General features: G+C 41.6%; 1 protein-coding gene across 2 annotated transcripts; it reads right to left on the minus strand.

Moving 5' to 3' along the window:
* On the minus strand, window positions 1-27,451 carry DYNC1LI2 (dynein cytoplasmic 1 light intermediate chain 2). Of its 2 annotated transcripts, none has more exons than XM_048316646.1 (13): window positions 27,312-27,450; window positions 26,587-26,660; window positions 26,051-26,167; window positions 19,741-19,971; window positions 12,936-13,102; window positions 12,510-12,603; window positions 11,794-11,929; window positions 11,367-11,478; window positions 10,629-10,688; window positions 9,863-9,904; window positions 9,326-9,443; window positions 8,242-8,358; window positions 1-2,995 (listed from the first exon to the last, which is right to left on the minus strand). In XM_048316646.1, exons 1-13 carry the CDS (start codon window positions 27,404-27,406, stop codon window positions 2,889-2,891), a joined length of 1,470 nt encoding a protein of 489 aa, XP_048172603.1. In that variant the 5' UTR covers window positions 27,407-27,450; the 3' UTR covers window positions 1-2,888. The 2 variants fall into 2 exon arrangements, with proteins under 2 accessions (XP_048172603.1, XP_048172604.1); XM_048316647.1 differs by having other exon boundaries at window positions 2,924-5,996; window positions 27,312-27,451.
* Window positions 27,452-27,522: the final 71 nt, after the last annotated feature.

The raw sequence follows: 27,522 nt of genomic DNA on the forward strand, positions 1-27,522 counted from the left end.
GCAGTCTGGATTCATGTTTATTGAAGCCAGTAATTAAAGACGTCCTTGTTTTGCCAGCACTAGAAAGCAAGGTTCCACATGACTGCATACTGCACCTGGTTAAAGCCATACAACTGGACTAAGGTTTGTTTCATACATTTGCAGTCCTAATTGTAAGTTGGAAGAAAAACCAATAAACTTAGTATACAGGACAGTGAACTTTCATTTACAGCATGTATATTGTTAAGTTCACGATGTACAGAGCAGTCACTTTCAACGTAGTTAAATTAAATAAAATACGAAATTCTGTTCAGTTTAAACAGGTTTTTTTAAAATGCCAATAAAAAAAGTGCAAACTTAAAATCAAGCAGCATAACCACAGCATTTTTATGGAGGGCCAATCTTTAAACTTCTCTATTTGCTTCAAGTTGAATGCATTCATCTTTTGTTTTCTTAGTTTAAACATGAACAGTAGATGCAGTCACTATAATGCATATAAATATAGGCATATAATAGTTTAAACAGTCTACCATACAAGTGTATCTGCAAATAAAATGAAGTTTCACTTGAAAATGTAAAGGCTGTTTGCATTTGGCCTTTGGTTCCAATGCTTGAAGACACCAGAATAACAACTGTGCAGCTCACCAAAGCCAGCAGACTTTGGCACCCACAGGATGCTACATTACTTACACCTCTCTTCAGTAAACTAGGAGCATTCACTTGCAATTAGAAACTGGAAATCTGTCCCTGTTTTGTCTCTCTGCAAAGCTGGTAAAGTTATCACACAGTAACAGTTTTGATCAGTTTTAGTATACTTAACCTTTTCATACATGTGGAAAATACTTCAATTGTAAGTTTCAGCCATATTGCTAGAAAAGTGCTTATCAGGTTAGATGACAAAAAAGGCAGTTTCAGACTGAGGTTTTCAAACTATCCCATTACAATCACACACTTAAGTTTTCCTGTCCAATTTTTGATGGTTTAGTCTCCAATCTCACTTCTCAGTGTCAGGAGGACAGTGTGTAATTACTTCTGGTGTGGTAACTTGCAACTGGCACCCGTTACACCAGGAAGTGCATCCACATCACCATCAGCCAGCCACAGTCTTAGTCTAACTGTTATCTAGACAACTGTATAACTTCAGGTCATACCATTTATTAAAAAAGTAAAAAAAAAAAAAAAAAAAAAAAAAAAAAGAAAAATATAGTATTTTCAACAAAAAAACTGGCACAAGTAACATACTCATGTTAATGTTTGTCAAAGAGGCAAGTAAATACTCTTAGCTTTCTAGATGTCTAGACAGGCTTACAGGAACAGCCTCTTGCTGTAACGTAGGAGTTGAGGTTAACACCCAGCACTGTGTTAGTGGTCAGTCTAATTCTGTATATTTAAGTAACAATATATATTAGGGAAGTTATATCCAGACATCAGATTTAGTACAACAAGTTCATATCAATAAAAAGTAAACTCTGTATAATTCAAATTGTGGTTTTTCCCTTCAGCATTAAGAGCACAGAATATGCTTGGTATTTTTAATTTCTGGTAGTGTGTACATGTAAAACAAGCATACTGTGTATAAAATCAAAGTGCCATTTCAGTAACCATAGCAGTTGTGTTTGTTTGTACAGAATGATGGTTTATGTGACCATGGACAGGGCTCCCTTAGAGCAACGGGGACAACCACAACCCATCTTTCCAAATGAAATGCTACATGAAAGAAAATACAAAACGACTTCTTCTTCAGGATGTCCATCGTGTACACATTCATACTTTTTAGGTTACCTTCAGAATTGGAGCTGGCTGCACCTGCAGCAGGTGTGGTTGGAACTAGGGCCTTGAAAGTTTTTTTTAAAAACCTCCATAGGTGTAAGGCAGGAATCCATTTTAGCTTGGTAGCTGATATTTAGTTACAAAAAAAGTAAGAAAAAAAAAATACTGAGAGTGTTCTGTAGCACATTTCATTATGGGAAAATGATCCGTCACCCACCATTCTTCATAGGCCAGCCTCTTGGCATAAAAAAGGCAGAAGCTATCAGGAACAGGATTTAAAATTAAATACAAATTGCCAAACTACTGTTTTTCAAATAAAACTGAACAGTGACTGTTTGTACTACAGTGCACAATAAGTTCAAGCACCTTCTAAAGACACATCACATACTGTGCCAGGCACTTGGAGCTAAACAAGTTTAGTTTCTCCCTTTGTCAGCTACACCAGAAAGGGCATCCACACTCTTAAAGACTTCTTTAAAAACTAAAACAAGATTTATAACAAGAATAAATTCCCGTGGTTCTTAGTGTTTGGCCTGGAGTTCTCCAATGTAAAGTAGTCTTTTAAAAACAGTGACTATTAACCCCCTGTGAAACACAGGATTTGACAACATTGCTCCTCTCCAGTCAATCCAACATTCTGGTTACTCACTGTCCCAAATCTGTTTCCCCTTTTAGGGCTCCATTCCCCACCTCGGCTTCTTTCCCCCAATGAATGCTGTTACACCACCACCACTCCAAGAATATAATGCATTGCAAACATACAAGTAGCCAATTCCAGTAACTCTGAAAGAGGGTTTCAGTTCTCTTTCTTGTCTCATGTGCAGTCAGTAGTACTTTTGAAAGAATTCTCCATTTTGCTTCTCTGTGTTCTTCACAACAGGAAATGCAGCTGCACCTGCTTTACCTCCAAACCAAAAGAATTGCCCTATATAAACTCTAAATGGTTATCTTATACAGAGGGATTTTATATGCAAACTTCCTGAATGTGCACTTTTTACTGGGACAAGGCAATGATGTAGTAAGCTCATTTCCCCTGCCCCAAGAAAACTGATAGCATCTGCCATAGCAGAAAATTCCTGGTCTTATCAGATCACTATACATAGTTATTTGGTCATTTACATCTGCATTGTTCTGCCCTATCAAGCCTCGTTCTCTGTTGGAGGAGAATTTGTTGTTACCATGGGGTCAGGCTTGCGAGTGATCCTGTCCAGCTCCTCCTGAGCGTTTGCCAAAACTGTCTTTTGTCCTGGAAAGGAAAAGGACACAAAGCATTCAAATTTCAGTGGTAAGTTTTAACCAACAAGCACAGGTGTTCAAAAAATCACCTTTATATGACAATATATTACTTATTTCTCATTATTTTGCCACCTCCCCAAGACCACAGAGCCTGGCACATTGCAGGGTATTGCCTGTGTAAAAACTGATAAAGACTCAAATTTGATCCACTTTAAAGAGATGAAATGCTGAACTACACAGCAGCAAAAAGCACACCACCACCAGTGATATGCTGATAGCAACTAACATTTTAAAATAACTGTATTTAGAATTTTCCATAAAAATCAGCCATACACAATTCTATTATTAGCAATGATAGCAAGGACTATTTAAACCAACTTTTAAACACAAGGTATGTAGGACACCTGCTAAAAAAAAAATCCCATTTGTTTGGTCACACTTGTACTCACTGCATTTGAATATGAAACAACTAACACGGAGAACTCTCATATCTGCAGCCAATGTTTCCCTTAAAAAGGGGACAGGAATTGCATATTCATGTAATATCGCCAAGCAGTCATTTCAAAGGACTTCTTCAATTGGAACCAGACACACTGAAGTACTTCATGCAAAGGCATATCTTACATTTTTATATTAGATTCAAAACTTTTTAACAATTCCCTAACTGAACCCTCAGCTTACCTCAGTGATTCTGAAAATTATAAACCCACGGACAAATTCATCACCAAAATTGGAACAATATATCCTAATGCATGGAGCATACAAGCATTTAAGATTAAAAAGCTATATTTTTAGACAAAAAGTAGATTATATAACCATGTACAGCTTCCTTACATAGCCAAAGAATTTAACAAGCATCTGTTTTCCAGCTCAAATGTGTGTGAAATATTAGGTGGATTTTTTCCAGGGTACATGCTGAAAACATTAAGAAGGCAAGATTTGACTGTTAGAGATTTAAGTGTTTTTTTCCAAAGTACAAAGACATAACCAAGTTAAAAGGTTACCTTTAATCACTAGGAAGGTTTTAGACCTAAGCACTAGTTATAAGCCACAGCACTCTAAACAGCATCTACTCAAAGTAGGAGTATTTAAGCAAAATTTAGGAATTAGTACATTGACTAATGTACTGTAAGAGAACTTAAAATACAAAACAATTCACATGTAGACTAATAGCACCTGGGAGCTGAAAAAGCATAAACCCTAAACCAATAAAGGCCACACAAAATCCTTGCTTAAATAACAGCAGATCTAAACAAAAACTGTGACTGTTTTTTATGCTGGATGAACTGGCTCCTTAGGCCTCCAAAATAACCCCAAGCAACGTCCAGCAAATACCTCACGTGGACAGGAAAAACACTCCCAACACAGGGGAACACACTCCCCTTTATCACCACCATGGGGGAGCACCTTCCAAAGGAGAAGAAATACAAGGAGCTGTTTTTAAGAAAATAAGAGCTTCCTCTCCATTTTGAATGAGAGTGACACTTGCTTTCAGTTTCCCTACAAATTTGTCAAGGAGTGATGGCCTCATTCAGTGAGATGTGTTCTGCACAATTACATGCCCCCAGTTCTGTACAATTTATTCCTCTTGCTAGATCAGAGTGAGAGCAGGGAACCTGTGTTCTTTATCCTCTGTACAGGAAGAGAGAGAGAAGCAGCCTTGGAATTTGCAAGAATCTTCTTGTGAATATAAATGAAATAATTTTGTGACTATAGAAGTTCACATGAAGAAAAACAATCCACCACAGAAACAAGCAATTGAAGTTCTTTGAAATATTGTGGTCTAGACACCAAAGAGAGTCCAGAAACAAAGGCAAACAAGAAGAAGTGCACAGCAGGAAAACTGGACACGACACTGCAGCATCTGCCCGGAGGAGAGATTTCTCTCAGGTAGAATTGTCACAGTAGAAACCAATCCATCAATTAGGCTGACCAGTATTGTTGAGATCCACAACGTCTCTCTCATCCTGGGACAGAATCTCAACGTTTCAACCTCAGGCTATTCATAGCCATGAGAGAAACAGATGGTCTCTTTAAAGCTAAATATTTTTGTCATCAACCTTCTGAAAGTGTTGGGCTCTTTAAACAGTTTAGACATTTGAAATGCCTATAAAGATAATTTTAGTATATTTACTCACACAGAGGGTGCTGCTGGAAAAAAAAGGCTTTCTCCAACGTGTTCTGTTCAACTCTTCCACAAAGAACAGGTCATCTCTTCATCAGGTACCAGCACCAGGTACCTCACAAACTCAACAAGAGCTTTTCAGATAGCAGCATAAGGAGCCCTTACCTTCTCAGGACAGTTTAATCTTACACTGCTTCATCTAAGGTGTGAGCACAGCAGGTGACAAGAACAGGCACCTTCTCCTGCGAGCGAAAGCCGACTGTTCTGTTCCCAAAGTCAGGAAATGGGAGGAATGGGAGCTGCCAACTTGATGCAGCCAAGAAAAGCCAACCTTGAGATCATTCAGCAGAAGCACTTCCACCCAAGAAAGAGAACTGCTGCAGCAGGCACTACAATGAGATAGATCTGCAGTGCTGATACAATATTCTGATCACTCGTGTTCAAGACAAGAATAAGCCAATGATGGGAACTAATGAAGAAACTAGTGGGGAAAACAGAGCTCAGCCTCTAGCAGGAGACTAGAAGAGAACTTGTCTAATTTAGTCTAACAAAATCAAGAAGTTAAGGAAGGATGTATGATTGCTGTCTCTACATGTTTCAGGAGAGAAATTATCTATTCCAGTTAGAAGTTAATGCTGACACAAGGGAAAAAAAAGCAAAAGAAAAAGCCACTTGTTATCTTTGAAAGGTCCTGGAAGGCACAGAGTGTTCTAGAAGACTGAAAGAGGGAAGAGTAAAGCCCATTACAGACTAGTTTAGTAGTTTTTCCAGAAATTGCAGGTATGTTTTAGGTGCTTAGAACAGCCTACCAGCACAACAACCAACAGGGTCTGTTCCCGACAAGTTCTGCCAAGCCACCCACATTGCTATGAAAGGATAACAGGCCCTGTGGAGAAGGGAGAAGTGGTCGATATCACATTTCACATAACCTTCACAGAAATAAAAAAAAAAAAAGCCTTGATATTTCAGAGAAAATGAATGGATTTTAATTCACAAAATTACCCATTAGTTATCCATAGCACTGGTCAGTACTTTTATTCAGCAATCTACCCTGTCCAGCTATTGAAGATAGCAGATATGTAGGTAAGTGTGCCTGAAGGGACAACAGAAGATTTTGAAAGATAGGATTGGAGGGAAAAAGTTATTTACATAAATTACCAAAGTGGTGCATGGTGATAGAATGGAAAACAGTGATAAAGGAAACACATAACATTTTGAGACACTGAGGTCATTTGATACAGAGTAGAAACCCTCCTACCAGGAAGCAGAAAATGTATTAAACTGGCTGAATTGTTATAAAAAATCCTGTTCAGTGTCACACAGATGAAAACAATCCCATGTCCCCCTGAGAGATGTGAACAGAACACATCTGTAGCACAGATCAGGTCACCCCTTCTCAGGGCAGGCAAAGCCTGGGCTGCCACCCCCAGTTGTTCCTGAGCACAAAGCAAACAGGTCCCTGAGCAGAGTCCCAGGGGAACAGAACTGTCACAGCCAGAACAACACGTCCTGCACACAAATCTGCTCTTGCAGGCCACACAAAAGTCACAGGCAAAGGGGAGCAGCTTTCAAACCCAAACACTGCTGCAAACACAAAGGGGCTACACTGACCTCCATCGCCACCCAAACAAGACCAAGAGTACTGGGACTCAGAAACACTGGACAAGAGAACAAAATAACTGAGAAATTAAGTGCTGGAATAAGCTTCCTGGAGAGGTGACATTACAGCTTTTATTTCTGAGTTTGTTTGCTTTTTAATCACTTGCCAGGTGCTCCCTAACTGACTTTGCTTCAGATAAAAAGCATGGATGAAATAGTACCTAAAAATATTTATAGTTCTATTTCTATAAAAAGTTATTTTGACCTTGTGTTGAGTAAACCACGAGGCTGCATTTGATGAAGCAGGGGACACCTTTCAGTGTTTAACTGAAGAGGGCACTCTGGATTATGAAAGAATTAGTTCAGTATTTTTATAACATGGATACAATATTACTATGTAAATAATACATAACACAAAATCCCTTTTGTTATCTTCAGAATAAATACATTTAATAAAAACAAAATTACAGAATTCATCCTGCTGAAACAAACACACAAAAAACCACGCCTGACTTGCTGTAAGTCCAATTCTAGACATTTTTGAGCTTTCAGAGCGTGAAATGTCATATATACACCTTCCCAATTAAAAAAAAATTAAAAATACCCACACTCCAACTGCCTTGGTTCTCTGGCAGAACCATCAGTGTGGCTGGCAGCAGACATTTCTCATTTCCAGTTCAGAATGTCTAGGCCTTACACTCCCCTCTCAGCACGAGGAACTGTGGGTTTGGCATCACCAATAAAGTCCACAAGATTGCACAAGCGTGGGATCAGAAGTAGTGATCTATCAATAATTTAATAGAGAAAGAATTCTGGAAGGAAAGCTCCTGAACATTCAGCGTGATGGGAATGCCAGTATTGAACAGAAACAGTCAAAGAATCAAATCAGTAAATTTAGTCTATCAGGTGGACAATGCATTTTACACCACCAAGGTCTGGGTAGGTACCAAGTACTCTGACAGGCTTCTTTCATTTTCACCTGAACTGCTGCATTATTTATCAGCAAGGATCTCACACAGTGCAGTCACAGGCACACACAGAGTGCATCCATTTGTCAGTGTTATCAGCTGTGTTGGATCACAATAAGAACTAAGTAATTACTGAGTGAACACCTTCAAGCTGTCACAAGCAGTAACTCATTTCAGCTTGAACTCTGGGGAGATTTCAATAGTTTCACTGCTAACTCCAGTCCAAGCCCAAAAAACTGCATCTCCTTTGTAACAGTGAAGCATCAAGAAAGGAAGGAATTCTGAAGTTGAAAAAGAAATCAGCACTTTCAGCACAGGATCAAGACTGAAATGTCACTGGAATCCCAGCAATGCAACTTCACTCGAAGAATTAAGTTATATCAGGCTTAACAGAAGCCCTGGAGTTCTGAAGCTGCAGTAGTTTAGTTCTTTTTTTAAACACTGCACATTTTGGCATTGTCATCTGACAAGGTCTGTCACTTTACTGACCAGTGTAAGAGACACACCCATGGACCAAGGTGCCAAATAAAACATTAAAAACAAGTGCAATAACAAGTCCAATACCTGATTTCTTGGCTGTACTTTGCACTCCTCCAGCACCAGGACTTCCAGGAGAGCCAGTCTTTTTGCTCAAGAGACTGTTAAAGAAACTAGCCAAGACACCTTCACTTGCAGCATTATCTAAATAAAAAAACAAATACAGATCACACAGAACACTTAGAGCTGGTAAATTATAACTTATTTTCACATACATACAAATCTCTTGCTAATCAAGGAAATAAACCTCTGAGAAAGTCTGTCCTTGCTCAGTTTGAAGACCCCAGTCCTTTGCATACCTTGGCATAGGCAGAGATGGCTGAAAGTACATTCCTGCTTTTCTGGAATGATGGGGGGTGTGTCATGAAATTTTAATCTAAATATTTGTATGCTTTTAAGTTTTTAATAAATGTAGAAGCCAAGAGCAAGATTATTTAAGTATGGACATGAAATTCAAAGACTGATAAGCCCATTAATAACATGCACAGATGTTCCAGTGCAGCCTTTCATGCCACACTGCTTTTAACAAATCAAAACTTGGCAGTTCAGCAACAGGACAGGATCCAGAAGGGCATTTTACCCCCAGAAGTGAGGCACAGCCCTACAGTGCACAACAAAAAACAACACTGGCCCTGCAGACCTCCTTAATGCCCAGAGGGGAAAGAAACCCTTCAATACCACAGAGTTGCATCTCAGGGAATGGTCTCATTTCTGAGTTACTCCATCTACTACAGCAAATGACATTCCAGAGAGGGTTTAATAGAACGGGGTTCACTGTAGATTCCAGAATAAGTGATATGAAGTATAAAACTGTTTGTAGTTTACAGCAGTCTCCACCCTAATAATCCAACTGATGCATAATAAATGTATTGAGGCAACTTAAGGAAATCAGAATGTAGTTGACCTCTGTCTGACTGCTTGGCAGTAACAGAACTCTATTTCAAGTCATATAAATGACCAGAAAAGAATCAATCCTAAGTTATATCACAAATTCATTTCTGTTATTAAAGTAACTATACTATCAGTGAATAAATCCCCAGGTCTTTCTACAGCAGAGGATTCACTTTAAGGGAAATAACACATAATAGAACAGTAAAATGCTCATTCATACTTTTAATATTTGGATCTGGTTTCTTAACTGATGTGATTGGTGAGGCACTGGGTACATTGGCGGGACCAGCTCTGCCTTGAGTTCTTGGGGATCCTGCAGGGCCTCTTGCTGGAGATTCCTTAAAAAAAGTCCAAATCACACAAATCAGAGAAGAACTTCAAAGATTAGTTACATAAAGCAAGTTTAATGTCACGTGCATATTACTTTTTCAACCTTTCTATTGGCACTGTAATGATGCACACTGGAGAAAGAAAACAAACAGGCACCCAAAAGATCAGTTATTTTGGGGATGTGCCTCTACTACAGGAAAGGCTGAATCACTGCAGGAAATTTTCTGTTCAATAATCAGATGTTTCCACAGTGAATTTACAAGCAACATTTTAAAATATTGCCTCTTTATTTATTTACTTTCTGCAGTTTGGAGAGATTATGTAGTTACATTTAAATACAAAAAATGGACCTCAGCAGGTTCAAATCATTCCCTTTTCCCTTGAAGGAAACAAAACACCTCCTACTCTTTTCCTTGGATGTACTTACTGATGCTCTTGTAGGCGTTGCTGGCTGTTTGGCAAGGAATGACTGCAAAAACAACATATTAAGCATATTAAATATATTTCAAAGAATACAGAGGAATAAAATACAGTGAAGCTGAGTAACCATTAATTTATTTGTTTTCCTGATATTTACGGGATTCCTCTTTGATATTTCTATACTTCCCAACTCTGCCTCCCGAGGACTGAGCTGCAAGGAGTAAATAAGCTTTGGGTCTTTGTCTCACACAGCCAGTTCAGAACTCAAAGCCAGCACCAGAGACACCCCAGTCTGTAACCTCCAGGACATTTATAATCCCCTGTATAGGGAAGTATTGTTATATTTTTTAAACTAGAGTAATAAAGAAAATAACAAGTTACAGTATAGCCAAATTGGACACATTCGTCTTTCAAGCCTCTGGCTGAAAGAAAACTGCAGTGCTCAGACGTTAGGTTTTAAAAGTATTTATATTTCACAGATCAATACAACTTTATGGTGAAATCCAAAGTCTCTTCTTCCTCTTCTCCTTTGACATGTAAATTCTTTCAGTTCTCAGCATATCTTCCCTTCAGCTTGCTAAGATAAGTGACCATATTTCCTACTTGTATTTTTAGAATAAAGTCTTACTTCACAATTACATCTGAATTTGCAAAGCTGAAAAACAGCTACCTGGTGATTTAAATGAGGAATGAAAAACCAAAGGCAATAACAAGGGAGAAATTGAAGTCAAATCTTACACAGTAAAGACTTATTTTCATTCTTCCATTCTTACCTGCTGCTTCATAAGAAATACTTGCTCATCTTCTGCTGCCAGCTCTTTATCATGGACTAACTGTTGAACAAAACATTTCATTACTTCAAGTAAAATCTGAAGTGGATTACTGTAACTGCATTTTATGTTTTGGTGATCAAAAGGGAAGAGAGAGAGGCAAATCTTTAGGACTCTTGTTCACTTTTTTTTTTTTAACTGTTCTTTCACATTTAAAATAATAGTAACATTAAAGAAGTTGTCATTAAAAAATGCTGTAAAATAAAAAATATTGGAGCAGACTAACAGTGATGCCAGCCTGTGAGCACTGTCCTAAAAGATGAGCACTTGGTAAGTAGCCACATTCATCTTTTTAAATTTGGATATTGATATCATCAGCATCTCTTCAAAGACCTGAGATGACCTTGCTTTGCCTTTGCATGGTAACCTCAATGCCAAATGTACAAATGTAAATGTCCTACAAGAAATTCTCCATTTTCTGGGTGTGTTTCTGCCCCACACATGCAAAAGTGGTAAAATGTAAAATAGCTATTCCTGGACTGCCTTTCATTCAATAAGGTGCATGGTTTCTGAGTTTGCTTGCAGTATTTTAAGCAAATGAAAGCTTGATGTTTCACATAATTAGATTTTTTAAGAAGTTACATTTATATTTGGAGTTCTTCCATATTGATAGTCCTTAGCAGCTATTCAAGCAAACTCCACTTATTTGCTGGGGTACAGGAAGAAATAATCTCTTTTTACCTTTCTTACAGGAGGTTTTACAATGAAGTCTTCATATGGATCTTCTGGTTTTACTGTTGTGAAGTTTTCATGTAAAATGGCAATTTTCTTCTCATTGTCCCAACCAGCAGGTCTGTAAAAAGGAAGAAAGCTTTGCCTTTTCTGTAACTTCTACAGAGATCATTTATACACTGTCCTCTACTTAAATAAGGCAACTTTCTTACAGGTCAGTCCCAATTCTCAGCTAAATTCCAGGGACACAAAAACTGGAATGGTATAGTCTGATTCAAGTACTACGCACTAAGTTGCTTTTTTAATTTGAGATTCCACAGGACTTGCATGCTAAGCTTTTGAACAACAAACCATTCCATTTATTTTTATATACATGTTACATGCAGTGCTTAATAAAAACCAATGTGACACCATGCTGCTTGTCCGAGTGACTTACATAAAAACTGCATCCTTCTCTACCACTAAGGCAGGCGTGGTAAACTGGAAACCGTAGGTTTTATGTACAATGTACTTATACAACAGGTCAAGGTTCTTCTCCTCCTTAACTGATGTATAAATCAAGGCAGCCCCATCTGAGTTTCTATTTAAGGAAAATTAGGTAAGATACAGTTTCTAAATTATAATAAGAATTTCAAAGCAGGAGTTAATAGATTTATATCTACTAGACTTAGCTTTGAGCAGTAGTTCAAGACAAAACTAGAGAATTTAGCATTCAGGGAGAGGAGGGGATATAACATGACAAGACTCATGGCACTTTTCCTTGACATACACGAAAGTTATCCATCTTCCCAGGCTTACATGGAAATTGCATCCTACTTAACTTGGAAAAAGTCAAAAACTTAATACAAAGATGAGATCTCAGGCTTACATGGGAACTGCAAATTCTGAGGGGAAAACCAAGAAAGAACACTTCACAAAATGTAAACCCAGTCCTTTGTAAAGGAACAAAAGCTCCAAATCCCATGCACAATTTAAAAACTAGAGAAGGTTTTATACATCTGTCAACATTTTCAAAAAATCAAATGTTACACAGCAAATACCAAGCAATCTTGCAGAGCAATTTCTTGGATTAACTTTATGTGCAATTCAACATAAAAACATCTCTTCTTTCTTCCATATTAGAGGCAATCTCCTCAGCACAGGAAAGGATACACTGTAAGCAGAATCTGCGGATGTGTGACTGAATGAAGTCAAAGTGTTCTTCCCTGTAGTCGTGCTCCTTCTCCAGGACACTCACTGCATCACACTGGGGGAGGCAGGAAAACAAACCAGAAAAACCCAGGCATTTAATCCCAGCACATTTTAAACCACCTTCTTTAATCTTACACACTCCCATCACATTTATTTTGGTTCTAAAACCAAACCGATAAACCAAACGCTAAAGTAATTAACAGATAATTGAGAAAGTTATTACTATTCCATAAAAGTAAAAATTGATGGTGATGGCAGAAGCTCACTTGTAAAACAAAGCCCTTCACCGTTAATCCAGAACTCATTTTGCATGTCTGTAGACAGCATCCCTCCTACAAGAGAAGCAATGAAACCCTTGCATAGCAGCAAACAGAAGCAGAGCCTCACTTTTGTGCACACCACCAGCACAGGGATGCCCAGGTTGTGAGTCAGCACATTGTCTCCGAGGGGCAGGGAAACATGTTCATCCTCCTGGCCAGACGAAGGGCCTCTCCTCTGTGGTGATCCTTGGTAGCCTTCTTCAGGTTCTACATACTCCTGAAACTCCTTTATAACTATTAAAAGAGAGAAACTCTTAGGGTACAACAAAGGAACTGGTTCTTTTAAAACCATAATTCATCTACAAGTAACTAGAAATCTCAACTTTTTAAAAAAATTTTTTACTGCATGAGAACTGAATGCAAGTTAAGCTTTGTTGCCCTTTCCAACACCACAACTCTCCCCCATCAAAAATTACAGGAAGTTAAATCAAGTGGGATCTGGAACCATTACAAATAATCACAATTATCTGCAAGAGCTATAGTATGCACAAATGCATATTCCTGAACATTTCATTATACGACAGTTGACAACAGAAAACATAAATGTGGTTTAGCAACACAGCCTACACCCTGCATTTTGTACCTATTGTGGAAGAAAGCATGGTGAAAACGTAGATGTACACAGAAAACACCAACCTGAAACAGCCACTTTTTCTTATGAACAATTACTTTAGTTCCTATCACTCTACATTTCTGTTGCAGGCATCCAATGCTAGAAATATAAAACCTACCTGCATAAACCCAGACTCAAGGGCATCTGCATGTTACCTGAAGAGATTCAGTTGTATCCTGGAAAACTACAGTGGGGTCCAGAGGAAACTAGATGCTTTCTATGTTTTCAGTATTTTAATTTTACAGCAACAGTGAGTGTTCCAATAATACTGAATACTATCAAATACTGAGGCACCTAAGGAATTTTAAGGCCATTCTGGAAATGCTCTGTGAGCCCACACATGCATTATCAAATCTGGGCTGCAATCTACACTTTAATGTCTTTTATTCAAGACCAAAGGCACAGAGCAGCTAAACCTGTGTCCCGGATGTGGCTGCTCCAGGCACAGCACTGCTCCGAGGCCCAGGGCTCTCCCCCCTCCAAAGCCTCCTCCTCCTCACTCAGCCATGAGGAACCCTCGCAGAAAGAGCCAAGCAAACTCCATGATGTGCTCCCACAAAGGCACCTTTATTTTAGAAACAGTGGGAGCAGAGTGACTGTAGGGACAGTAAGGAAAACTCCTCAGAAAAGCTACCAGTCTCTAGCCCAGCCACAGAGAGGCTGCTCAGCACAACCTGTGCCAGGGAAGGAAGTGCAGTGCACTGCAGGCCTCCTGAGGTTAGCAAATGGTAAAACCTCAGGGAATTTTCTTCTACAAACCTTGCAAAAAGAAGTCATAGTACATTTTCAAAATAGGAACCATTCCTGCAATAGAATGGGTGTGTGAAAGGAAGAAAAAATCAGAAAAACTCTTCTGTTCAGAGCTGCACAATCTACAATGTTTAGCTGAAATATAAAATTGTGTGATTCCTGTGGAAAAGAAGAGAGCTCCATTCCAGAGAAAAGCTTAAAAACCCCAGACTAAATATAGACCATAAGACTCCCAATCACCAATTCAAAATATATGCCAGGGTGCAAGGAAACACAAACAAATGAAAAAGGAATGCAGTTGCTTTAAACGTGGGGAGGCAGTGCCGTCTGGTGGAGAGGAAACAGCAGTGCTCCAAGGGATGCTTCCTCCGGGACTGTTTCTTAGTCAGCGACAGCAAATCAAAATTCCATTCTACATTCTGCCCATAACATGTGTTTACTATCTCACCAAAAGCCTTTAACTAGAAAAGGGTTTTTCTGAAGTGCTTCTTTACTTTTATTAGCTTTCCCATTACTATTTACTATTGAGGCCAAGTGTATTAGAGCAACTTAAAGAATACCATCTGCATCTCCCACAATGGTTCAGATGAGCCTCTCTGACTTCATCACACAGAAAAGACTATTTGACAATACAGCTCTCAATTTACCACAGCATTATAATCAGACAGGACTCCTTTCCTGGCTTTTGTTCGTATCAAAGCAAAAGAATCTTTTCTTCACTGAGATACATGGGGGCATAAACCCCTTCAAATTAGGGGAATAAAAGCCTCTCCTGAAAAGAGTAACACTCGACAACATGAGAAAACAAAAGATGCTCTAAGAATTTTAGTAATGTAAATAAGAGCAAATGCAACACGGAAATTTCAGAAGTCTGATGGCTTCATCCTCACGAATTTTCTCCTCATGAATTTCTGCTGAATGGGAATGAAGAGAGCCACGACTCCCAGCTCCCCCCTCTCCCCAGGAGTGCTGCTGCTGGGTACTGCTGACCAAGGCCACACCTCACACATGGAGGGAGAAAACCCTTCCCTGTGGAGCTGGGCCCAGCACTAATCCCTGCCAGACACTGAGCAATGGGACACAAGACTCCTGAACAAACAACTACCTGAGTGACAGAAGGTAACAGCTAGAGCAAGAACCTCTGACTACAGCATCCTGAGCACACAGAAACCACTTTAACTCAGAAACAAGTGTAAGTGCCTGCCAGCAGTAGGTGCTTAAACACTGCTCAAGGCTTCCACTCAACCCCCATTCCCATTCAGAACTTAGTCCTGCTAAATCCAAGTGAACCTGTACCCCAGGTACTGTCAGATGCCCCAGTGAATGAACTGCACTCTCACAAGGCAATAAAGCAGCTTACTGCAGTTAAAGCACTTCTTTGACACACAGCAATTTCATACTTTCTCTTACCTCCCACAGCTATTTCTCTTTTGAGCTCCACTCTCAGGCTTTTACTGGATACAAAGTATCCATATTTAATGGAAATAAAGTTGTGCATCCAAACAGCTCACATAAGCTTTTCATTTTCCTTTTTTCTAGCAAGCTATGAATATTTTCTCCTCCACACAGTTCTAATTGAGGAATCAGCTTCTATATGGTATGGAAAACAACTCTTTTCTTTATTAAGAAGTAGTGAAAATTACTTTGGTTTAAGGTTTTTGAACAGGAAACACACCTAAGATGATGCACATAAAATAGGAAGCCAGAAAAACAACAGTTCCTCGGGCAAATCTGTAATATTCTGCCACCCATCACTAAGGTTGAGTACTCAGAATGGCCTATTATGTTTAAAAAATTCTCACCAGGTGATGATGTGCCATTAAAATCACACCTCCACTACGGACTGCTGATTTATCTACCAAACTTGTGGCTTTTTAGAGTTTTGCATTGAACAGAGCAAACAACAGCAAGGTTCCAGCAAACTGTTTTGTTCACGTTGCTGTTGTTCACACGAGGCACTGCAAGGTAATGCCACCAAAAACTGCTGCATCACTCAGGACATGCATTGACTGGAAGCACTGAGACAGCAATCCATGATTATTCTTAGGTTTGATTGTTCCAGCAACAATAAGATGCTCAGGCTTGGAGTGCTCCTTAACTGCATGTGGAAATGCAGGCAAATACTACAAAGGCCCTGAACAGCAGAATGAGAAAATAGAGTATTTTTCTAAGAATATCAATCCATATTTACACTCTATTTACAATCACTTTTAGCCCTATCTTTATTGATCATTAAAAATTTTAGTCTTGTGAAAAGAATTCCTAGACAAAAGATGCCTGGATACATTTTTTTTTTTTATCTTTTAGCTTAAGAAATCTTTCAGCTCTATGTCAGACTAAAAAAGAAAAAAGTTAGGTATTCTGAAATTAATTCTGCTTGAATGGGACAGTACACAATTTGCAAAATAATATTACTGTGTTTCAATTCTTTAGCTTCAAACACCCCAGGGGTCATTGGTATAATTGCTATTTTACCAATACAGCTCCTTTCTGCAGCTCTTGATTTCTGACAGCTGCCTTATCTGCTCTGCTGTCTGAAATAGGGGAGGCAACATTCACATCTCCCCTGAAATAATTATTCAAATATATGTTATTTAAATAATGATTTATCACAATTGAGCCTGAATTAAATTAGCATAGTTGACATTATGTATCTGAGTTCACATAAGCCAAGCTCTTAGCAAGGAACCTCCAGAGCAGCTCGCTGATGGCAGTGAGTGCAGGCAGACAATGCTCTGGGTACATTCCAAGCAAGGCAGCCTGTTGCTTCCATGTGTGTCCTGCTGCCCATTCTGGAGGCTCTTGAACTCCCAAAGGGAAGTTTTTCACCCACCCAGGCAAGCCAAGAGTCAGTATCTCAACCAGCAAACACAGGAGCAAGGGCTGGGTGCAGGAAGGCCTCACAAACCCTGCCAGCAGAGACAAGCAGTCCAAAGTCCAACTCCACTGAGAAGAGTGAGGTAACAAAGGGACCTCTGGAAACTCTTAGGATCTTAGCACTGGAGAAGGAACAGCCTTGCAGCACTTCAGGTGGATGTGATGCCTTAAGAGGCCTCCTAGAAAGAGAGACTAGACAGGAGTAAGAGAATAAAAGTAGGTATTTATTTGAAAGGCCTTCAAAGGTCTTTGGGGGGCCAGAGGCCACTGCCCAGATGGACCCCAAGATGGACAACAGGTCACGAGTTCTTCACACTTTTATAGGTTTGGTTTATTTGCATAGCAGGGTTAATTCTCCAATTAAAGCTTCAGTTTAATGATGTAATTCCCCTCAGCTTGCCCCCCTTAGAGGCCCTTTGGTTTGTACTTTTGGGCCTAGGATGGTCTGGGTGTCCTTGAAGAGCAGGCCTGGAGAGGCTTTGTTATGTCTGCCTGGCACGACAAGACAGAAATTAACAGGCTACAAGAAACTTCAGAGTTACATACCAAGCAGTACAGGATTTGAAAAATATAAAAGTTAAAACCTAAGGCATCAGATGCCAGTGGGACAGGACTGGGCAGTGTTTCCCCAGGGTTCCTGGTGCTGTGTGTGACAGCCAGGGAAAGCACTGTGGACATTCAGCTCGGGATGGAGGAGCAGGAGTAAGGGAATATTCTGCAGGTGAAGCCAGGAAACACATCCATGTCTTATGCTGCAGGGGGCTTTAATTCAGCACATCCCATCACTCTGCACCCCATTTCTATGTTCCTACTGCCCTCATGTGCACTTTATTATCCTGGTTTTTACATATTTGGGCTGTTGCAACCCAGTGACTTCATTTTCTAAGTGGCAGCCCACCCCAGGAGGCACAGGCAGCAGGATTTCAGTAAGGAGATGCTCAGCTAGCATGGGCAGCAGTCCCAAGGCATTCACCAGGCACGTGTGCTCTACCCTGCCCAATCCATTATCCTGACACACTTACAATGGGCCTTTCCTCAGCATGAGCTGCTAAGAGAATTACAAGCCACGGTGGCCGAAGTTCTGAGCACAGAGCTGGCCCTAGGGACAGTCTGCAAGAAGCCAGAGATGTATCCAGGTGACACAAGTGTCCCACACAGGGCCTGAGAACAGGAGACATCAGGGCCCTGTGTGCCCCCACTGAGCCAGGGGATGGCACTGGAGCTGTGCTGGAGGAACTCGGCCCCTCTCCCATCTCCTCTTCCCTTGACTCCAGGAGAGCTCACAAGAAACCAGGAGTTTCTATGATACTTTAATTTAGATTCTCTAGGATACCACTACTGGAAAGTCTTCTAAGTTCCTCAAACAGGGTGCCTGAGCTTTGCCATAGCTCCTTCACAGAGTGCACCATGAAGGGAAGGCTGAAAAGCTTCTCTTTTCAAAAGGAAAATTTAAGTGCACAAAGTCCCCCTTTACTTGGATTGCCATAGCATTTGCTGTGTCTCAGAAAAGTAAAAATTGGGTTAGCTGTTGGATTTTGATACTAGAACTGCCTTTCCACTTCCCATTCCCAAAAAATCTCTGACAAACAACCTCCCCCCAATTATTCCCATAAAAATCCTCATATTTTACTTTTTGTTTAAATATAACCTGATGATCAAACCTGGGTGGTTTCAATCATTAATTTTAAACTCTAGCTGGTATGCTGTAGGCACAAGGCTTCTGGGAACATAATATTTAACATTCAGAAAGGATTATCAGCTATACAAATACACCTGAGTGATCACAGGCCAAACAGATCACACTGCTCCCTAAAGTGACCCTCAGGAAGCCACCAGACCATATTTCCAAGGGTTCCACACTCCAGCAAAGACAGCCACCAGCCCAGAGGCAAAGCAGCAACCAGAGAGAATCAGTCTGAATCTACTTCATCTGAAAAGGACTGGAAGTTGCTAAGGTCTTTTCCACTAAAGGAATTTATTTTGGAGTAATTCAATATGAAAACAGAAAAAAAAAAAATCTCAAGAAAAATTCAAAACTACCTCAGGAAAGGAGCTGCAACAATGACTGCTTGCCAGTGCCAGATTCTTTTCTGCCACAGATATGCCAGGAAAGAAGGCTAATTTATACACAACATTCCTAAAGTCACAGGGTAGGAATGGCTGTAGTGAGACACAATTAGCTGCACCAGGATCACAGTCTGAGCCACCAGAAAAACAAGGGCAAAGAGACCTTCTGTAATACAAGCACAGTATGAGAGTGGGACCTGGCTAAGGTATCACAGGAAAGCAGACAGCTCACTTCATCACTGAATTTTGTCACCGTTTTCTAAAAAGTGAATCTGTCATTTTATTGAGTTACTTTTTTTAAATTGCCCCTTTTAAAAATCAAATTATCAATATCTTATTATTGCCCAGGATCTAGACCAATAATTCACCTGATGTTTTGTCAGCACAGCAAAACTGGAAGAGTTGTTTTAAAGCCTAACACAGTCTATTTGAATTAGACTTGCACACAACTTCAAAGTAAGTCTTAACCAACCCATTCTCAAAACACTAACCCAAAGGAATCCATCAAAAGTTGTGAGAGCTAATGAAAAAACCAACAGGAATGTACAGATGCACAAAGACTTACACTTCTGCTCCATGTGCCTCATCTCTTCTGGAGGAATTTTCATCTTATCAATGTGTTCTTGCAAGACACTGGCCCATTTCTGTAAAGACTCCATAACAGTCCAAGGTCTAGACATGTCTGCTACAAAGACCACGATGGTGTCTTGCAGGGATTCAGCAGAAACTGCAAACTTCAGCAGCCCTTTGTGGTACAAGTCTCCATCCAGGATCCAGACGTTGCAGCGAGTGTGATCTGAAAGGAAAAGGCACAGTTGGAACCCAGCAGATGCCAGGGTTTGGCTTTGCCAGGCTAGGAATGACCAGATGAGAGCACCAGTTCTCAGTGCAAGGAGCAGACCCAGCTACCTGCAGACTTTGCCTGGTTCCTGTGTAAATGCCTACATTACTCAGTAGATGCTTTCCTTTCTGGGTTCAGAACATTTTCCTTTAAAAAAATCATTTCTGTTCTTGGGCTTTTACTCAGAACAGCTCTCACAAGGGTTTTTAATTGCTGCACAACAGTCCTGCTTTAGAATATGCACAGTGAAGCCAGTGAAGCCAGAACACAGGGGATGTGGAAGTGCAGGCCCAAAGGGGTGGCCCTGCCCCAGGCCAGCATGAACCCCCTCTCATGAACGCTGCCTTCGGGGTCTCCCAGACACATAAGCTGGTTTCACACACTCGAGACACCTCCCAGCAGAAATAAGCTGCAAACAAGATACTAGCAATAAGCAGCTTAGGTTTCTAGCACAGGAGTGGGAGAAGCAAATACAGGATGAACTTCCCACCTTCCCAGAAAGGTTGTGCCATCTGCTCTTAACTCACACTGACTTAACACTGGCTCCTTCTGCAGGCTCCTGACAAAATGAGCACTGGAGAAATGACCTGGTATTTTAGCTTTTGTATCTCTCCCACGAGTGTTTTGATAGTGGCTGGATACTTTGGTGGAATGCAAGGCAAAGTAGAGGGGGATCAGCTGGGACAGAAAGTTGGCGCTTTACCCCAAAACTGAATTCTTGGCAAGAATATAAGAACTGAAAAAAGAGTTTGCTCCAGAAATTATGTATTAGGTACCATGAACAACCAATTCTTCCAAATTTAAAAAAAAAAAGAAAAAAAGAAAGAAAGAAAATAATTACATTATCATTAGAACTTCCTGCTGAAGAGGAACAACTTCATTGATTCTATCTTTTAGACTCTTCCTAAGTATTCCCTATTTTACTACAGCTATCCAGAGGGAACAGCGAGTCTCTCTTGCACTACATACAAAATATGTGACTTCTGAAACACACAGATCTGCAAACCAGGCACTGCAGAACCCAGATTTTCAAAGCAGCTACTGAGCTTCATAATTACCCTGCCTCATTGTACTTCCGTGTCCTGAATCTTTCAGCTTCACAAAATAGATCCAGTTACTATGGCTATCACAACTTTATTCCAGGAAGGAATCCATCTCTCCTGACTCCAGAAACAGGCAAAAGCTTGCCTAGGAAATCTGGAAGAAGAAAAGATGACAGATACATACATCCTACCTGTTTAATCAGACCTTGGACAAAATTACTGAGCAGCCCAGTTGCAGACAGATCTCATCAAGGGGCTGTATGTGGGCAGCCCACATTCAGCATTTGTTCTAAGTTCTGTTGGGCTGTCCTAAGGCATTCCAACATCAGCCATCACACAATCAGACCAGCAGCCACGCTGTGAACTTACAGCTCTGCTTCCTCCAGCTGCACCCCTCGATCCACCCTCCAGCCATCAGTCAGGGTAATCCCTGTGGAGCTCAGAAATGCACCTGTGCACACCCAGCACTGCTCCCCCTCCCTTGCCCCCCTCCAGGGCACCAATCACTGGCACCACAGGGATTCCCACAGCACTGGAGGTCTGAATCTAAAGCTCCCAAAGACCTCTGATGTCAGAGGCAAGGTCTAGGAAAAGTCTGGAAAAACAGAAAGCAAGGTAGGACACAATGTGAACACATTTACATGTTTGCTATTACACAACAGTAAACAAAACATCTGTGCAGGACCCTGCATTCTAGAAGCATCCTTTGTACATGCCCTAAAGCAGCAGCCTCCCAGTAAATAAAAACCCCGTGAGCTTTCTGTGAGCTCAAGGTTATTAATAGATATGAACTGTGTGTGTATGTACAACTGTCTCCTTGGAGCATGAATGGAAGTTTTGAAAACCTAATGCAAATCTATCCATAGTTTATGCAAGTTTACAGCTCTCATCAGCACTGATGGATTCTCCTGTGGGGAGTACTCTGACTGCAGAAAAGGCTTTCACACTTTGGCAAATAACAAAAATTAATAATTTCCAAATTCATTGCTTCTAAGTCACTTTTTAAAGCCAATATCTGAGGTTAAAAGTGTTTTGTTTGCTAAGCACCTTTGCCCCCCTTAAGGATTTAATTTTTGCTCAACATCTGGAATGCAGACTGGAACTAGAATACAGGTGGAACTAGAATGCAGCTGGAACTACCACTCAAAACCAGCCTGCTAGGAAGCCTGGAAGCCTTGCACTCATGTTAAAATGTACTTTAACAAAAAAATGTAACACTGTAGGAAAAGGAAAGGTTTTGCTTTTTTTCTTACAGGACAGAGGTATGTCTTGTGATTTACACTTGCTAAAACATAAAACACACTTAAAAATACAGTACTGGGTGCTCACAATTTGGCAAGGACTTGATGGCAAATTCAGCTTTGTCAGCACCATGTCAAGCTCCTACTTAGTCATGAATGTTAACTGGGCCCTTCTTACTGGCCATGACACAAGATACAAAAACAGAGCAAACAATTACCAGATCCTGTTGGAAAAGCAGGGGCTACTTATTACAGGCTATTACAAAAGGTGCTAAAACCACATGTCTAAATCCTGTCAATATTCCATTATCCCTTTAGTCCTGAAAAAGATTTTCCAGCTTTGATGAATTTTATTGCACATGGTTGATTCTGTGAACTGCAACTACATCCACATTTATCCAAAAGATATCAGTGGCAATTAGATATCCCTTGCTCAAGCTGTGAAGAGAAGCAAAAAAGGAGAAAACCTCCAAGAGAACCACTTTAAAGATGTGGATAAAAAAAAAAAGAAAAGACAATTTTCCCATTAGAAACAGTGCAGCAGCAAGACTTGGCTCAACCTGGAACAACCAGTTCAGCTGGAATATGCATATGATATGACTAAGGCCAGACCAAACCTGAGGCAAAACCCAGGACTCCTTGATTTTGTTACAAGTAAGAATGCAAGCCCAGAATGGCTCTTCTTCCCAGGCATACCAGGCACAGCCAAGGTGCATCTGCAGCCTGGGCAGTTCAGAAATGTCCCTGTGGTGTTTGTGCCTCCAGCTGACACACACAGCACAGACCAGTCCATTCCGTCTGGCTCCCTGTTCTGCTCTACATCCCCGCTGTAACTCTGCCCTAGCCCTGCAAGGGCCTCTGAAAGCTACTCTGGAAACACAGATCCTTCAGGAAAATTATGCACAGCTTCTCTTCTACCTCCTACAAATTCAGATTCTCAGTCCTCAAAAGCAGACTAACCAGCAGAGACACAAAACATCTGTTCATCATAAAGACAGGCAAAAAACTAAAACTTGTCACACTCCCTGAGAAATTCCAGTAATGGAAGACTCTGGTGCCCGAGCTCCAAGATCATTTAATATTCCAAGCTAAGTTTCAAGCCAGTGCTATAAATGCTTTCATCCAGATGAACTATGGTGTCATGTATGCAGGAGCAGCCATATGCTCCAAGGATAATGTAGCTGGGGATTTAGGAGAATCCTCTCTCTCCCAGGATTGCTTCTCAGGCATCTCCAAACCTCTTCTTGAGCAAATGCCTTGGTGTAGGCAGCATTTGGGACAGTACCCAGGCAGAGATTCAGTAGCAGACTTAGAATCTAAGTGACCCTGAACCTTGGGGACCAAAGCCCACACGTCACACCGAGGAGTGGACACCTGACAGGCCTGGAGCTGCTGGACACAAGCACAGTGCCCATGTGCATCCAGCTGCCAAGAAACCAGCAGGGGACAGGGAAAACCAGACAGTCAGTGGGCACCTCTGTGAGCCACAGGGGGCCTGCAAGGCAGAGATGCTTTCTGGGCATTTGTTAAACTTTCCTACAAACTGAAAAGGACAATTTAACTGCTGAGCTGATCTTCAGGAGGAAAGTAGCTGTAAACTAAGATTGCATTGAGCAATCCAGAAAAATCCTACTTTAAATGTAGGAGGAGCCAGGTTCAAACACCTCTTGAAGAGGAAGGAGGTGGGGAGACCATGGCATAAGAAACAACACAGATTTTCCTTAAGGTTTCCAAGGGGAAGTGGGAGGTAGATAATGAATGACTCGGCACTATGAGGAAAATATTTCTCCTGGACAGAGTAAACTGGTCTGAAATGAAGAAGAATAAGGCAAAGAGAGCAAATAAATCTTCTACCACCTGGGAAAGAAGCTGAGATCATCTCACTCCACTGCAAAGTTTCAGTTACCGGTGTTGATCTGGCACCCCTGGAAATCCTTGTGATCTGGTCTTGGCTAGGTTGGAATATAACAAAAAGCTGAGACCCTCAGAATCACTCATCTGCTCCTGAGCTCCTGAGTGCCTACCCTCAGCTTCTTTATGGCTTCCAAGAATTGTGGGTCAATTATAAAGGCTTTGTTCCTAAATCGGTATATGAGCATACACTCATCTGAAGCACACAGAGAGTTTCAAAACCAAATCCAAACCTGTCCTAGAGAAGAAAGAGCGTTATCTCTGCCTGCTGGGAGGTCCTGACCCACTTTGCTATTTATTTTGCTTGTGGATGACACTAATGAGACAGAAAGGAAAAAGGCACGTATTATTAGCTCCTAACACACCCATTAGAGGGATGCATGAAGACCTGAATTGGCCAGCTGAGCCCGTAGTCAGTCAAAAAGATCTCTTTTCTCCCTGCTAGTGCTGCCTGAGTTCTTATGACAGGCCTCTCCTAATCACTTCAAATACTTATCGCTTTCAGACACTCAGGAATAGCCCCAGAATATTTCCCGTGTAGGGATATACTTGAGGTTTGATAGGTAACACCAGGAAAAATAGCACAGCAAACATTTTTCTGCTCATAATACCATCTCCTTTGAGGCTGCAAGAGGCTGGATGACACAGGCTGTCCCAGCCCTCCAACCATAGGGGGCTTTTTCCCCCCTGAAGTTTTTATGCAGCACTAAAGCAGACTGTGCATAGTGAAAAAGCACACCCAGAACCTGAAGAAGCCAAGAATGGCTCAGCACTCAAAATTACAGCCCAAAAGATTTTTAGGAGCTGCAAGGAGGCCACTGGAAGACATGACAATGTACTCATCCTTGCATTGTGCCTAACTTAGTATCCAAAGGCAGCTTCCTGCCACGTGAGTGCAGGACCAATCTCCATAACAACCAGTCACATATGGCACTTAATCACTCCTGCAAGCCTTCAGCGCATCTCCAGTTTCAAAATACCATTATAGGATCTTCCTAGTCTGCTTGTTTTCAGGAACAGGGACGAACCACCACCAGTGCTTCCCTCTTACGAACTCAGAAGGAAGTCATGAATAGGAACACCGTCATTCCCCATTTTCAAAGACAAACCAACCCAAGGAGGTCTAGCAGCTTGCCCAAAATGAGATCAGCAGAGGCAGATTAAGGAGCAAAGATAACAAACTCACTCCCCGTCTCTTCCTGTCCCCAACCTTCCCAAAAATACAAATAATGATACCTGCTTTTAAATGGACTCTTGGCATAATCTCCCTCCATACAGTAGAGACAAGCAATCAGCAGCAGCAACAAAAAGACAAGGGGCAAAGAGACCAGCTCCAACTTGAGAAAAGGAAATACTACTTCTGACTTTAAGTTCTGTTCTTCACTCAGTCAACTACAGCAAAACATCTGTTATAGCTAACCAAAATTCCACACACAGCCCCCACGAGAAACACCAAACACCTGTGCCCAGAAATCCATCTTGAGCACGAAATTCTCATGGATGTATCACTCACTTTCTCTAGTCACAAAGTAGCCACAGCAATGCCATTACAGCTCCTACAAAGTCACCATCAGCAAAGGGATCTCCCCTGCCAGTGAAGGGATCCCCAGAGCTGCCTTTGCCCACCCACAGGTCAGGCTGTCAGCAGGGCAGGAGGGAGAACAGACACTGACTGGGAAACACCTTTCCCTCCACAGAAATGCACACAGCTCCTAAAACTCACAGCACCATGCTGAATCAGCTACTTGAGTGCAGCCCAGAATGCACTCATCAAACCACAATTATTAAAATAGCATGTCAGCTACTTAATTAAAGAGATTACATGTGGAAGAAACTTACCATCTCTGTCTTCATCGTGAATATTCAGATACAAGTATTCCAGTCCTCTTCCTTTCTTGCCATGCTCTGCTCCCTGTATTTTAGCCATAAGTGTCGTTTTACCTGAACCATCATCACCTGCCAGTAAGTTTGTACAGGAAAAAAAGACACCTTCAGAATTACATTTAACTTCATAAAAAAGACTTTTTCACGACTTGCTTGATTAATGAAAAGCATACTTGTACACTTCTAAATCACACTTATGTGCTGTTCTCTTTCAAGTATTTCATCTAAATCCAATGGTTTATAGCAGAACAATAAGAATGAAGAACTATCTTCTTCTCTATCATTATTTAAAATAGGCTATAAATCTAACAGTGTAAATCAAAGAGAAAGAAAATCTATAAGCATGAAGACAAGACCACAGATCAAATTACATAACCCAATTGTAACAAACCCATGTGTCAGTTTGCTCCAATCGTTGTTTGAAACACACTTTGTTTCTACAAATAAAAAAGCAACAAACCCACAACCAACTGGCTGCATGTGTTACTTACCAAAAACAAGAATATTTTTGCCCGATGGCAATTTAGATCTGGACCGTGTAGAGACTTCACTGAGTATGGAGGACCTGGAAAAGCAGCAGAGCAGCCGCGTTATCCCGCGGCACGGAGCGAGCGCAGGCTGTGACAGCACCATGAGCTCAGCACATCCGCACCGACGGCCCCGGCAAATGCGGGCTATTTACAAACCAGGGCTGCTGTTACACCTAAAGGCCAATTTCATTCTAAACCATCACGAGCATCCTACCTTCTAGAGAACAGCTTTTATGATTTCTAAACCACAGGCAGGAACATTTAAAGTTCCCCCTCATAGGAGGCCACATTACTGCAAAACATTACTTTTCAACTAACTCTCATCACAATCGATTGCTGCATTCTATATAAGCCTTTCTACCACCGTAGGTATTTTTTAAGCATTCTTTAGAAATAAAAGCCGAAAAAACACGAGATCGCCTCTGCCGGAGCCGGCCCCGAGGATGTCCCGCAGAGCCGCGGTCCCCGCTCCCCCTCTCTGCCTCAGCCCCGCTCTCCTGTCCCTGCGGCCGCGGGGCTCCCGTCACGCACCCCCGGCCCCCCCAGCGCTGGCCCCCGGCCCCGCCGCTGCCGCCCGCGGGGCCCGAGCGCGGCCCTGCCCCGGCCGAGGGCCCGCGCTCTGCTGCAGCCCGGCCGAGCCGGGGCTCGCCCCGCCGTGCAGGCCCCGGGCGGCCGCGGGCGCTCACCAGAGGTTCTGCCCCTCGTCCTCCTCGCCGGGCAGCTCGGCCCCGCCGGGCCCGTCCGGCCCCAGCAGCTTCTTCTCCGCCAGCACCGGCGCCATCTTGGAGCCGCCGCCACAAAGAGTGACCTCACCGGGCCGCGAGGACCCCGCCCCGCCCCGCCCGCCCGCCCGCGCGCGCCGCCGGCCCCGCCGGCCCCTCCGCCCCGCGGCCGCCC

This window comes from Corvus hawaiiensis, chromosome 12 (assembly GCF_020740725.1).
Source record: "Corvus hawaiiensis isolate bCorHaw1 chromosome 12, bCorHaw1.pri.cur, whole genome shotgun sequence".
Classification (NCBI taxonomy): Eukaryota; Metazoa; Chordata; class Aves; order Passeriformes; family Corvidae; genus Corvus; species Corvus hawaiiensis.